The sequence below is a fragment of the Antrostomus carolinensis genome, unplaced genomic scaffold (assembly GCF_000700745.2).
Source record: "Antrostomus carolinensis isolate BGI_N321 unplaced genomic scaffold, ASM70074v2 scaffold4105, whole genome shotgun sequence".
NCBI lineage: Eukaryota > Metazoa > Chordata > Aves > Caprimulgiformes > Caprimulgidae > Antrostomus > Antrostomus carolinensis.
Genome location: NW_010315563.1, coordinates 56,592 through 72,131, shown reverse-complemented (window position 1 = coordinate 72,131; position 15,540 = coordinate 56,592). Strand labels below are relative to the sequence as shown.

The following is a 15,540-nucleotide window of genomic DNA, read 5'->3' as shown; positions in this document are numbered from 1 at the left end:
ATTTCTTAATTTTGTCCATTCAAAAACTTTTTTTTTTTTTTTTTTTTTTTTTACAATATGCTATAACTGCAATGTATGTAAAGAGCTAATTATACCACCTGTTTCTATGAAATGAATTGCACAACTGGCTAAATACATTAAAGGTTGATGTCACTGTAAATAAAAAGGCTCTAGTTCCATCTTCTGTGAAAAATCTTAAGATCACACTTTTTCCGAACTATAGGACCTGCTTAACATCCATAAAAACTGCATTTCTCAACAGTTAAAATAAGCATAATTTGTTAACTAATTTGTTAAAGTTAGAAGCATTGGTAATTATTTGTTTAAACAGCTTCTACTGCAAATCTGAAAAATACCAAAGACTGGATTATCCTTGTCTTTTTCTTAGTGTGGGTGAAATATGCAGCTTATTGGATCAAATCCAATCGGATGTGTGGTTAGTCAAATTGAAGTCAATTACAATGTATGTGTACCAGATGAAAGTAACTTAAATCACAGGACCCTAAGCTAAGCATGGCTATTGAAGTGGAATAATTATGTCAGGCATTTGTGTCACTAAAATTGGGGTTTTTTGTTTTGTTTTTAAAGAGATTTTATAGAGAAGTTTGAATAACTTATCCATGTGATAGAGTAGCCCAAATAAGGGCAGATGGACTTCTATTAGGTAGAATATGAGTGGCAAGGGTGACTAACTTTTTACAAGATCCCCCTCCTAGCAGGTGCGTGTAAGTATAGCTGCTGCTCACACATTAAAGCAGTTAGACAGGGCTGCCTTTCCAGAAATGATACTTCTATTCCATGTGGAAATCAACAGACCTCAAAATTTGAGAAAATTGTTTTAGAAAAAAAAGGAGGTTAACATTTGCATTCATTCTAACCTTTACAAGGTGGCTGTCACCTTAAAAGAGTGGAACAATTGATAAAAATACAGTGAGTAGTTTTTCCAAGAACAGAGAATTGGAGAAAGGTGTCTGGAGAAAAGGCATGTCACTTCTTACTGTAAATGTAAAATGGAACCAAAGTGGAAAGAAACAAGGGGAGGGGGGGAAAAAAAGCTCAAAGGCATAAAATTAGCCTCAGAAGACATATTGCATGTATGAACCTTCCCAAAAATTTCCTGTATGTTCCTGAACATACATGCTCAGGCACCTTCCTGGCCCTGCAAGCAGCAGAGAATCTGGACAACAGCTACTAATATGGACACCTTGAACTGCTCAAAGTTCACTATGGTCATAGCTTAGGATCATCTTACATATTTCCTTGTGCCAAGAGAAATTACTGTATGAAAGCTCAGCATGCCCTAATTGTTACATGTTGTTAAAGACTGTGTCATGAAGTAAGATTTAAATTTAAAAAAAAAAAAAATCAGCAGGAGTATGATATTTATTCCAGGAGAACCAAGAGAGTTTGAAGATAGCCAATGAAATTCCCCCCACCCTCCTTCCCCCAAGATAAAACTGATAAAAGACAGCATAGACTTTTTTTTCTGATGGTTAAATATTTTTGAGTTCTTGTATATTTGCTGTAGCCCTTGGTGTGAAATTCAATGGCTAGCAGAGTCATAAGGCAAATTGAGCTGAACAAAAAGGAGATGCACAAGAGAACATTACAAAGTCCTTTACAAGGTGATGACCATTTTTTTCTCTTTTACAGCATCTAACAACAAAATAGCCTCATTTTATTAGCATTACCTTTATAATAATACTGGTTCTTATTTTGTACAATATAGTTCTTTTGCACCTGCACTACACATATCCATACACAGGCAAACACAAGCATATTATGAAATTTTCTGTTCAGATCCTCACCATCATAAAAGCACAAGAGCTACAATTAGCATAAAATTCTGATTGAAGTTCAGCAAACTCATGATTTAACTTCGGTATCAGTGCTCTGTTTAATACTGATTGTTATATATACTGATTCTAGCTTCCTGTCAACTTTGGCTTAGGGTAAAAGAAAGTATTTTTGTCTTCAGGTGCATCATTCTACAGCATGATTCTGTTTATGATATGGTGTCATATTCTAACCAATATAAGCCTACAAATATTGAACAGATTCCTGCTATGTATAGCAGGTTTTAGCATGTAATAAGCACACAAAAAAAACCAAACCAAAAAGACTGTGCATATCATTAGTGTACTTTCCATCACTAAGTCATTGAGGATTTTGCCATTAATAAAGACAAGCCACTAAACTAGGTAGACTAAAAATCTGGTCAGTATTCCAAACATACAAACTACGTTTTTATAGTGCTTATTGATAATTATGCTGCATAGGTATTTCGTACAACATGAAAAGTGGTATGGTGAATATAATTTTTTTTTTAAAGGATATGAAATACTTGACAGATTAAGCAAGCCAGTATAAATGAAGCTGTAAATACAGAGTTGAGTATAGACTATATTAGTTTTATCTCCTCAATGCCCCATATCCAAGCCCTCTTGGAGTTCTTAGTTTATAAACACAAATTAAGCATACTCAATTCACCCCACATCTAGGTAAGCATACGCTTTGCCTCCTAAAACACACAGTAGTTGTCATAAATTACTCTAAAGTATTTGTAAGATGTATTTCTTTTAAGTCCAGGGTGGGGTTTTTTTGGTTTTGTTTTTGTGGTTTTTTAAGAGTTTTGAACGACGTTCAAGTGAAAGACTTACATGCGAAAGTTTGTTTGGCGACTCCTTGCCACTGCCTTCTTTCTGTAAAGCCCGGTCTTTGTAGGAACTCAGAACTTTGGTTGATGGTGCATGCCACTTGGTTTCTGCCATAAATAATTGTGTTTTAATTTCTGAATGCTAAAAAGATGAGTATACCATAAAAAGGAAAAAGGCACATGGCTTAGCATCAGGTTTCAAATCTGTACACTTTTTGGAATCAGAGACATGTATCTTTGCAGAATTTCCTAAGATGTAGTTTTTCAATTATAATTAAACAAAGTTCAACCTGCTTTTCATCATTCATGGGGCTTTCTGAAGTTCAGGAGTAGTTTGTTCCAAGTATTATCTAAATACCCCATGCCATATTCTGTCAGACTGTCTGTAACAACCCCTGCTTTCACTGTCATATTACGTGCTCTTTGGGTATCAACCTCCACATGAGAAGACGGCTGCATTTCAACAGGCATTGCATTGCAAAGAACACTTATTAAGATACAGTGTTTCTTATTACCAGAATGTCTAGTTCCTTCCAAAGTTTCCTCTCGTTCTCTGCCTCCTTCACAGTCCAGTGAGCCTGAACCTTGTTGGTGTTCATGAAGCAAAGGGGACTGGCACCTTTTAACGTAAGAAAAAATTCAGCTGTTTGGTTTTTTTTTTCCTAGAAAACTAGTTACATGATAAACAATAAAACTTTTTAGTCTTCAAAGTAAGTATTTGGTAAGTGATTTGTTTAAACAATCATTGTCCCTTCCACCAAGCAAGTACAGTAACATTTCCAAACACCGCATGGAAATATTTACATGCAATTTTTTCAACAGCACATTGTTATATCTTAAGTGTGAACGGGCCAAGAAGACACTGAACTTTAAGACAAAATGCATTCTTGGGGCTATATAGCTAAAAGTTTTTGCAATGGAGAACTATGATAATGTATGTTTAACCACTTTATGAACTGAGCACCACAGAAAGTAAGTCCATAGTTTTACAGGTTTTCACACTCAGAACACATAAGCTAGTACCAGATCCATTGCTTTGTATTGTATTGCTAAAGTTACACTATTTCACAAAGCAACACACTAAAACCAAGGCTGATGTTAGAAATAACTGTGCTGGAAAAATGACACAAGATGCATTTTCATGTGTTTACTGTCAAAAAAAATGCTATAGTTTTATTTGAATTATTAGCATCTATGTAGCTGCCAGAGATTTCAGTATGATGAAATTCCTTGAGGAATCTCCAAGATATTGCATATATACCTCCTACATGGAATACCTTATCCACAAACAGTCATGCCAAAGCAATATTAAGCTTAAAGACAAGGAGTCAAGCTGATGTTTTCAATATTCACATTTGTTCTGAAAAGTAGCTTCTGAAAGCCAAATGGCAAATCTGGAATGCTTTTATATTATGCTGTGTAAGTACTGCCATAGTTCAACATTTTATAACAGGAGTGTTTTCAGCAGCTATATTTATACAAGGAAGTGATAAATCTAAAGTAATTCAGAACAAATGTCTCACATAATCTTTTTATAACATAGGCAGTATATTGGGGTGGTCTTTTATACACAGACAGCTAACTTCTGAAACTTCAGGACCAAGGGATTAACAGGGATGTGTAAGAACCATCCATATATCACAACAGCCTTTTAGGGAGAAGAGACCTCTGAAAGAGTGCTACTTTTCTGAGGAGAGATGCTAGGGAATGGATTCCACTGGAACAAGTATAAAAGAAAATAAAACCTTTGAAGACCATAAAGATAATTTTTAAATCAAATACCCTTTCCACTGAAGCAAAGGAGGAGATATTATTTTATTCCAGTTCTGAGTTACTAGCTGATTTCTGGCCTGTTTCTGGGAAAGTAAACCTAAGAACTGTTTGTTCTTGCTTGAATTGTAAAATAAAAATTTGGTCCTAAAGAGTTAAAGCAATAGTTTTAAAATTGTATTGAAATACATATTACATTAAAGATCAGTAAACCTGTACATCTTAAAATATACTAACCGACTTTGCAAATAAATCTATGATATAGAACATCCACTTAATTTTTGCTTCAGAAAGAAGATGCATGCGAGCTATAGCAAGATTAAAAAAAAAAAAAAAAAAATCACCAATACCCATCATATCCCACTTGCTGTCTCCACTGGCTGCTCCCACTGGGTCCTGGGTCACTGGAGGAGGACTGGTTGCTTGGAGAACTTCTGTAATGTTGACTAGAGTCATTAAAAGTGCACTGAGGTATTTGTGGGGTTTCAGATTTGAACTGGGCTGTGCTTCTTCTATAAAACACATTCATTTTTACAAATAATGCAGATGCAGTATGAGCACTTAATTATATTCATTTGGGGAATGGACAGTTTTATCTTAGTTTCATAAAACTTTAACAAGTATTTTTGAACTACATTATTGATATCATCACCAAGAAAATATTTGCAACTGAATCTATAAAAAAGGCACAAAAAGAGAAAGACTAAGTGCCAAATCCTATTTTATTTACATCTAGCTTTACTTCTGAACAAGTGGGATTACTAAGGAGTCAGAGCAGGTGGATTAGGTCTCTAAATTTACATGTGGGAAGCTCTCATGATGGATCAGAAATTATTGTTAGTTGCTTTGCATGTATTCTAATTTTCAACATAGGAATTTAGAAGAGGTAATACCAAAACTTCTTTTATTTTATTAATTATTTGACATAGAAGAGCAATAAGAAAATATTTTCATGAACAGTATTATTTTGTACTTAATATTCAAACTTTTGAGCCTCCTGTCTTAACAATGTCTCTAATTACTCTTCTTGGATTTCCTGACAGTTGAAATGCAATGTTCAAACCTGGCTTTTATCACTCTCCTATCCTTCACTTCTGTATATATCAGTCCATAACTACAATAGAATTTCCCTCAGTGACATTACCTTGAATTCCCCATATTTCCTTTCCATTTTTATTTATTTTTTTATTTTTTTTTTTTTTTTTTTTTTTTTTAAGACTATGTGTAGAAATGAGTGTCCACACTCAGGGAAGAAGTGAAAAGAGGTAGTTTTGGATTTATGTGTAACACTCCCAAGGACATGACATTCAATAAGGAACTTTACTGTTCAGCTTGTAAATGTTAAAGACATTAGCTACTATATTTTGTCTAACAGCCAAACACATATACAATAAGTAGATAGTGTAGTGCCTAATTTTTCAGCATGTGTCTCTCTGATAAGTGTTGAAGAACAGAATCAAGTGAAACAGTCCATATGCTACAGTTGAATTCAGTTGCGTGGTCTTGCTTCTTACCACAAAGAACTTTGCATTTCTTGCACAGCTTAAGTGAACCAACATTAAAGAATGGGTAAGTTACGATCCCATGTGTTTCCATCCTCCAGACTGATGTTTATTACATCATCCTCAAAACCAGGACATTAGTTTGTACTATCCCAGGCTGAAGAGTGTCTAGATCCCAAGCCTCCCATTTGCTGGACAAATGTCTAGCCATTAGCCTACTAGACAAAAGGTGGCTACAAAAGGAGAACCAGAGAAATCCAGTCAGTGAATGCTTCATGCAGTCTTTTACAGAAGAGGTGCAGCTGCCTGCTCTCAGGAATGGATTCCAAACTCCAGGTGAAAGGACTCACTCGTCTACAAGTGTGTCTCAAGGACTAAAGTACACAGAGACTTCTTGGTGCAAGAAGAGTGAGTCCGACTGAAGCTTCACTCTTAGGCACTCGCTATGAGCAGCTGCCAAAGAATTAGGCATTTTGTAAAAACAGGAGTAGAGCTCAAGGATATCCTCCTATGTCTCAGTGACTAATCAGAGGAAGCTCCTTGATCAACATTAAAACATTTGGATTGCCTTCTCAAAGCACTTAACTCTCCTCAGGAACTGTACTAGGAGTATAGCTGTTCAGCTCCCAGTTTTAATTTCATTCTAGGGAGTGGGAACCTAACAGTTACATGTCACAGTAGTTGAACTATTACTGCTTAAGCCTGTACTATATCCAGCCCACATTTCTATTGCTTCTTCCTCTTTTTATCTCTAAAAACAACCATTTAATCACTGACTTCAACATTAGCTCATTTTCAGATCGGTTGCTGTAACTTCCCTGTTTTATCAACCTGCTCTTCCCTGTGCGCATCTTCAACTTGTCTAAATTGATATTGGGCCTCTGAACCTCTAAAATCTCTTCATTATTTTCCTAGCCTGAGTATACGTTTTCACCCTTGCAAGACTACCTAAGTACTAATCAACCTTACTTCAAACTCTTTTGTTCTAAGCCCATCTCTCTGTCAAGCCATCAACTATGCCTCTTCCCATGTGGAAAGACCTTGCCAATTAGGTACCTTTCTTTTCATAAATGGTCATAACTGAGAGTCTACCTTCACCAGACAACAATATAGACATATTTTCAAATATGTACTACTATTACCTGTATATATTTCAAACAATGTAAAAAGTCACTAATTCTTTTCTTCTAAATAAGATAGATAGTGTAGCAACAGTGGTATTCCATGACTCAATCCAGAATTTTTAGAAGCTATTTAAGATTAATACACATTTTCAACATGCAGTATTTTTTTTCTTGGAAACTAGAACTACATCGCCCCATGGAAAAAGGGCATAAGCAGAAATAATTGCAAACAATAAAGGACAGAGAGTTCTGCTCAAGACATATGGTTTTTCTAAATAATTCAAAGGTCAAACGTATTTACAAATTTCTAACTTGAAAAATAAATTTTTATCTTACGAAGAATTATGATCAAATAGAATAGAGCTAACATTTAAGGACATCATCCCATCATCTAAGAGCTGTTACATATTCAAATTACAAGCTCTGCTTTGTTTAATTAAAAGCAAAGCAAAGCATAAGGACTGGTAATGAGTTACAGAACCTTTTGAAACCATGCCAATAGCCTGGTAATGAGATTAAATAATTCACTTTTAAAGGGATGAATTCATTTTATTTACACTCATTATTTGTTTAAATATGCTCCCAAAAGCTGGGGGACAGGACATTGTTTAGATCAAAAAGTCACAAGGCAGTTTCCTACTCTACTGATTTGGGAATAAAGGGAAAAGTCAGCTGTCCTCAGCAGAACCATTCTCAGTACAGTCCACTTCCATCACAAACAACAAGTCAATTGTTTCAAGTAGAGGGAAGTGGGGTCAGTGAATGTTCTTTAATACAACCTCAGAATTAAAATTACTTTCAAAATTCAACAAAATATAGTTCAGAAAAAATAAGTATACCAAAGTTCTAGAAAGCAGAGTTATCTAAAGTAAGGCGCAGCAGGAAAATGACAGGCATTAAACAGAGAGTGTATTACCTGGCACCATCTGGCAGTTTTCTATCAAAGGAAGTGCTGCGAGGAATGGCTGTCTGAGCCTGCTGGAGAAGCTGCTGGCACTGCAGTCTGTCAGATGTTCCTAGGATTGGAGAGGCACGAGAGAGGGGCTGCCCAGCGGGAGTCGGCACCCGATGCCAAGTGGTATTCCTTCTGAAGGGGGTTTTATACTCACATGGGGTGCCTTCACTGTCAAGTTTGTATTCCACCATGGGTATACGACAAAGTTCTGAACAACCCCTGTGGGACAAATAAAAATGCTGATCAGTCTCATGGGAAAGAACAGAAAAATAAATTTTGCATTCTACAGTCAGAAGCATATGCACATTTTCTTTCTGCGTGCCTAAAGGTGTTCATAAAGCATTGTACAATCCTTTGAATGCTTCAAAACATCATACCAACCATGTAGGAAACATTTCAAAACAAAGGATTTGCTCTCACGTGCTCAAAGGTTTTTGAACATTCTCTTTGCTCTTCAAAAAGGAGAAAATATTAAGCTTTTATAAATGAATATAATATTAAAAAACCACTAACTATGTTATTCAAGGTTGTTGAAGAGAAGATGTGTGTGCACCTGTAGCAGTTACATTATAGATACTCTGTAAATGCCCAATCTGATCCAGTCAAATGCTCCAGGTTGCTGAATTTTGTGGTACTAAACAGGCAAACTGTTTATCCTGTAGCATTAAATGTCAGTCCCTGCTGGCACCCAAACACATAAAAAAGGTAAGTAAAGAGTTACAAAATATATAAAGGCTAAAGCATTGAGAGTGCAGATTAGTAGCCGATGTATGGCAGAAGACACTGTGACAAAGACAAGCTGAAGAGGGGTCACTACAATACTCCAAAACAGAACTCAGAATTCCTGGTTTTTCAAGGTCATTCTGTGATCAGAAATATCAGTATTAAGCTCATCAGTAAAATCTGACATGAGTAAACTATGCTGACAAAGCATAGTTGGACATGCTGAAATTTCTTACATTTGTTTATTTATTTATTTATTACATCTAAAGGATCAGCTAAAATTGTACATCAAAGAAACACTAATGTTGCAAGCTTAAGAACTCAGAAGTTAAGAAATTTCAAAAGTATTTTTATGGCACACAACTTCAATCTGTCCTTTTTCTGTCAGTGGAGTAAAATCACACACTTTCTCTTTTGATTTAGCAGAGAACTGTTTACCTCTTCCCATGCATATAAAAGACAGCATTCATTTAAGAGATACTACTCAATATGTAGCTATCATTATGTTTAGATGTGTGTCAGATATTCAGTTGCATTTTTCTGCACTGTTTTGTGATGAGAAATTATTTGATGGCTGCATACTTTCACTAGGTATAAAATTCATTTCATTCTAGCTCCTCTATCTCACAGCATCAGAAAATTTCCCAAGAATGATGTTCTGGTGGTAGCTCCCTTGTGGAGGTAAGAAGACCCTAATAGTCTCCTCCCACAGACAAGGAGTGGAACTACAGAGAAAACAATGTTATAAAATTATCAATTAATTTCAGAAAGTCAATTTGATATATCTGTAGCCTTCCCCCTGCCCCCAAAATGCCACTTATTCAGACCACCACTTCAAACTACTTCAGTTCATTTATCTATTTCTTAAAATTGTTTCATACTTCTGAAAACCACAAAATGTGTTGGGCTCTTGGAACTATGAACATTGTGGAAAGGCTGAGTTAAGCAAATTGCACAGAATCACACAAACATTTCTACTGCAGAACCATACATAGAAGACATTTCTCCAGTGCAGTATTCAACTGCTTATATCCCAAGTCTGTCCTTTTCATGAAGTTCCCTGCCTCATCCACTGCCTGCAAGAGATGTCACCAAGGCGTAAGAGACAATAGCCTCCAGCAACCCTAGTGACCCTGATTCACTTCCAGAGCAGGTCCATTGTTATGTGAATGTGGAAAGTTCTTAAAGGAAAAAAATAGCCTAGGACTGATTATTCGATTAAAGACTTTCATAAAGCTTTATATACAAAACAAATAGAAGAAAAAGTCCAGATTACATTGCAAGGTCAATATTATTTTAGTGCACTGCATAGTTTTTCATGTGGTCACATATGCAGTTTGTCATTATTTGACTAGGAAGTCGAACAATTATGTAGACAATTTAAATCATCCTTCTGTTGCTTTCTTAGTATCGTTTCACCTCTTTTTTCATTCCTATAAACCTTAAGCATTAGAAACAAACCACCCCCTTCCAAACTTTTATTATTAAGATACCAATATCACAGTCTGTCTTGGTAGCTGAGAAAGTTATAGCATGTAATTGCCACTGTATCCCTTATTAGATACCCTCCATAAAGTACTTCAAGTGCTGTAAAAATACCCATGGGTTTTGAAGGCAAAAGGGATTGTTACTACTATTTAGTTTGACTCAGCTTGATATAAAAATAAAAAACGTCAAGCTTTCCCACAAAGAATAAGAATTTAAAATTTTGTAAAATTTTGTGTTTGTTTACATCATTAAAAGACATTCCTCTGACAAATGAAAAAATGATATGGGATGCTGTTGCTTGAAAAAAAGGCTTACAAAAAAATGCTATTTCAAATCACTACAAAAATGTAACACTGTTACTTTTAAATTCAAAACAGAGCCCCAACATGACTACTGCAACTGCCCCCCCCAAAATCTCCATGGTTAAAATGAAACTACTTTGGATATGGCTTCGACACACAGACTTTTTAATTTTAATTTAAAAGTGCCAAACCTATCACTTCAACATTTATATGAAAAATAATGCTTCACTGCTTCACAAGCACTGCCTAAAGAACAGCTGCTGCAGCATACTGAGATATGTAAAGTCATAATTGTGGCTACCTCCTATATCAGTAACAAAGAGAATCAATTACTTCATGCCTGCAATCCAATAAGAATCCCCACCTCCTGCTGTGGATCAAACTGCATGTTATCTCGTATTAGAAAAACCCACAAAATTAAATGCGATTTCCTATTAAATATTTAATTTGACCATTATCTAACTTTTATTTATAATATTGTCACTTACTCCACTGGATGAAGAATATACATTGGCACTGGTATTGAATGATAGCTTTTAACTCACTTTTTAATTTTAATTTTTAATTTTTTAAAAAATTCACTTCAAAGAATATGTAAAGACAAATCTATATTTTATGGTCTTAAAAAGATATTTAAATTTATGTTAAACAAGTACAGGATATCAAACATCTTTCCTCTTTCCCAATTATATTCGTATAACATTTTGAAAAATAGCTATTTATCAAGCAAGTGTGACCAAGTCTTAACTACATATCAGAAATGGTAGCATTTCCTGTTCTTCACTATAGTTTGGTATTAATTAAATCAATCCTTCATCATAAAGCACAGACTCCTACTAATATCTTTGGTTCAAGAGCCATATTACCCTATAAAAAAATTGGTTAATAAAATCTACTCTGCACTTACACAGAGCATGAGTCTATGATACAGCTAGCAGGTCATGACTGCATATTACTATTTAAGAGCCCACTATAAAAATCTGCAATATTCAAATGTTACTGCAAGGAGCATTATATTCTGAAACAATTACCAAGCAGTCCATTAAGTTTTTCAAACTATGTTAACCAAACCTTTCAATATTAATTTAAGATTCCATATAAAGGTTCTATTAAAGGCTCTATGCAGGGCCTACATTAGGCAAGGATGCTAGTTAAAGGGAAATGTTGATCTCCACAGAAAAGTTAGAAGCTTTCATATACTTTGATCAGCAGTTGCTGCCTTAATAACTATACAAAGCCTTCATTTCAGTTATATCCTACCACTATCAACTACTGGGTTTGACTTCAGTATTTGGACCCCAATTATCTACATATTTTATGCATCATGAATGATTTTGTAATAACAAAACTAAAATAACTGTTTGCAATTTAACTTTAGTTCAATGTATCAGTGATCTGAACCACTAAGGGGGAAGTAGGGATAAGAGAAGTAATCATTGGTGTTCACCAGTTGTATTACACTGATAAATTATCCCTTATTATCACCATTTCAATTCAAAACATTTAATCTTGCTCAATAAGGAGTCTTCATCTATATCTAGCAGTGCAATAAGTAATTGCAGTCTTCTAACTAAAACTTTGCCTTTGAAAATGGCCAGTAGTACATATCTGTTCCTACACTCCAGCAGTTCCCACAAGGTGTCACAATGAGACTGAGGACCCATCACGCAATCTATTAAGTTCACATAATAAAACACAGATTAATTTTGCATAATTATAGGGACTTAACCGAAAAGCAGAATTTAGTAGCTTAGTTTTGCTTAGATACACCATGTAGTTAAGTAAGACATACATACATTTCCCTTTCTCTGAGCCTCTGAAGGGCCTCCTGGAGGTAACCCCTCAACTCCACTGAATCCCTGTATCAATTACAGCACAAGTCCAAGACATTGGATAAGGTACAAATGGTCTAAGAGAACTTTTTTCAAAAAGTCAGGACAAAAATTGTAAGTTCTGACATCTCAGAAACCTATTAACAGTAGTGACACTGTATCAAAAAAAAGGAAAGAGATGTCATTTGAAAAACAGTAAATCAGTTTTACCTTAAGATAATTTCATAGCACAACAAATGTATGTGATTCCGTATGGTAATCAAATAAGGCTGCTGCCCACTTTATTAATATTGGTTTAAGGCGAGTGATAACTCTCTGGCAGTCCCTTCAGAGAGCTGAAGAGTTGAAACTGACAGTTCTTTCTTTATGAAGAAACACTCATTGTCCTGATCTATGTTACTATTCAGTTTTAAACAGAATCTTTGTGTTCATGAGCTGGAAAACAATTTAGAAGCCTCCTAAGAGTCTCTCTGCCTGCACTGTTGTGTGAAAAAGTCAAGAGAGACACAGACAGGATGTTGGATGACAGGAACTAGTCAGGAAATAAAAGAGGAGCAAAAAACCTCAAACCAACCAAGCTGTTTGGCTTACTTGTATGATCAGTAAGGCAGTAACAAACCCTACTGTCTCTCCTGATGGAAACTAGGACACAAGCATAGCAAGTCACATTTCCAAATCCCAGAGAACAGGAAAACATCAAAAGACAACAATTATGGGGAATAAAGACTTGAGAAGCTATTGGCAAGAAGGAAGAATCACTGGGGAAAATAGATGAATAGGAAAGATTTTTGTGACATCAAACAGAAAAGCCTTCAAAATTCACCATCAGATTTTAAGATTAAGAAGAGCTGGAAAACCAACAGCAAGGATGCAAAAGTTGTATTATGCTCCAACTTAAGAAATGGAAATGATGAGTAACAGAGGACCAATGAAATATGGGGAGCAGTACCAAATGGAGATCTAAGTCTTTTAGCTCTGAAAGGACTGAGTTTAGAATGAATCCCAATTTTGAAGTAGACTTTAAGATACCGGAGAAACAAGATTAGGAATAAGACCACACATGGGGAGATACAGGAACACACAAATGATCCTCATCAAAGGAAACCAAGCAGAGTATGTTTCCCAGAGAGAGGTTATGCAGTTTCCCTGGAGTTTTTGAATCCCTGACTGGATAAAGCCCTGAATAACCTGGCTTGACCTCACAGCTGACTCCATTTTGAGCAGGAGGTTGAACCAGATAATCCCCTGTGGTCCTTTCCAACCTGAATTATCCAATGATTCCATGAACTCACAAGTTTTTCAATGAGGTAAAGATCAAATCACTTCAATTTCTGCAGAAATATTGCACATTCCAACCCAGACATAACAAAAATGGATCCTAAAAATGCTTTATATACTAGTAGGTATATATACCCCAAGTTATTCACAATGAAAAGCTTCTTTGCTGACCCAAATTGAGTAGGCAATATATTAAACTTCAAAATGCCAAAACCATATGGTTCTCTTGAGCTTTTTCAATCATGTTGGATAATAGAGAAGAAAAAAAGAGAAACTCTGGAAAGCCTGTACAATAAAGTTTCAGCTTCCCAAGGATTACAGTAATGCTACATACTTAGCCTTACTCTCTTGAGTACAGTGAATTTAAGGAAAGATCTTAAAATGCAAATTGTATATACTGGTAAAGGCCAAGTTTACAGACCCTTTTCTTTGAAAACTATATTGGGAAGAATGAAGCTCAAAAGAATTTATAAAAAGTGAGAGAAAACAATTTTTTGGGGGTTTTTTAAACAATGAAAAAGTATTTTTCTTTTATGCAGAAGGAAACCATGATGTTTTGGTTATATAGAGAAAAGACAAAGCACATGGTACATGATATTAAAGACGAGGAAGAGGGCAGCCCATACCTTATGCCTAAGCTTTGGTTGGTTGCTGGTGCTGCCACCCTACCAAGGTCAGGAGGAGTGGCAAACACCTCATAGTGAGCCGGAGAGCCAAAAGGTCTCACTGAGACATCGACCTGTTAGCACTTGCACTTAAAATGTAACAGTCTAGGTTAAAATTTCTGGTGCTAACCAGAGTTCTGACAGAGTTCATTTTTGCCAGGAGTCTCCATCAGGCTAAATCACAGTGCATATATCTCATTCCCTCAATTTAATAATGTTATAAGAAGTACAGTAATTCTGAGACAGTAAAGAAAGTTAAGCATTTTCTACTTTTTTTGTTGTTGTTGTTGGGTACAGAGGATTAAATTTTGAAAGTGATATGGTTTCCAATTAATATTATATATTCTTAGTGCTAGTTCTTTCAGTTACCTCTAAAACCCACTATAATCTAGAGTTTTAAGGTATTTGCAGCCTTCTTCAGTTAGTAGCAGGGGTGGTAATTAAAAGCTTTGGTAAATTCTACTTTTACAATCAAAAGTTCAGTTTCAGATTTATCTGCTTTAACCAGCCTCGTTAGACTGTCAGTATCCTGCCAGCAATTCTAGACCTGACTTCTTCCTAGCTCACAAGGCTTAATTTAAAAAAAAAATAAATAAAATAAAACTGAAGGCCCTATGAACTATCCCACTAGCTTAAGGAAAACACCACTGGGAGAAGATTTTAAATCCTCTACACATTTTAACGCTTCCACTTCCTAAAAACATTTTCCCAAACATTCTATATGCTGCTGGTTATCTTTTACTTTTAAAAAGTCATAGAAATACAATTGTCTAATAAGATCACAGTCATCTAAGAGGAACAATCATCAGGACTGTAAAATACAGAAAGTCATTACACCTATTTTACCTGTAAGAAAGAGTTTGCAAAGTTCAAGAGAATAAAACAACCTCAAAAGAAATACAGTAGTAATTAATAATAGCCCACAGGCAGTTTCAGTAATAGTTACTAAAATACTTCAATTTTCAAAATTATCTACAACAACAGGAGAAAATTCTGTTACTTGTTCAAGCCAACATGTGAAAACAACTGTTACTACATCTCTTACAGTGGCTGTACACGAGCTTCTGTTTCTCACTTATCCCTTGTAATTTTGCTTAAAGTTTTGTTTGTTTTCTAAATTTTCTAGAAATTGTTTCTTAAGCAGTTTCTTTTTATATATAATGGTAGTTCAAGTAAGACAGACACATACGTTTCCATGTAGTAGGATTCTAGCAGAATCTACAATTTAAAATGGATTTAGAAGTA

At 35.3% G+C, this 15,540-nt stretch overlaps 1 protein-coding gene across 1 annotated transcript in view; it reads right to left on the bottom strand.

Annotated features, from left to right (window-relative positions):
• Positions 1–15,540, bottom strand: part of SIPA1L2 (signal induced proliferation associated 1 like 2) — an 83,409-nt gene that overhangs the window by 27,354 nt on the left and 40,515 nt on the right. The window contains exons 9-12 of the mRNA XM_010167978.2: positions 7,969–8,226; positions 4,777–4,860; positions 3,172–3,275; positions 2,661–2,764 (exon numbers count right to left, since the gene is read on the bottom strand). Coding sequence (XP_010166280.1) covers positions 2,661–2,764; positions 3,172–3,275; positions 4,777–4,860; positions 7,969–8,226 — 550 coding nt within the window. The remainder of the gene's footprint in view (positions 1–2,660; positions 2,765–3,171; positions 3,276–4,776; positions 4,861–7,968; positions 8,227–15,540) is intronic.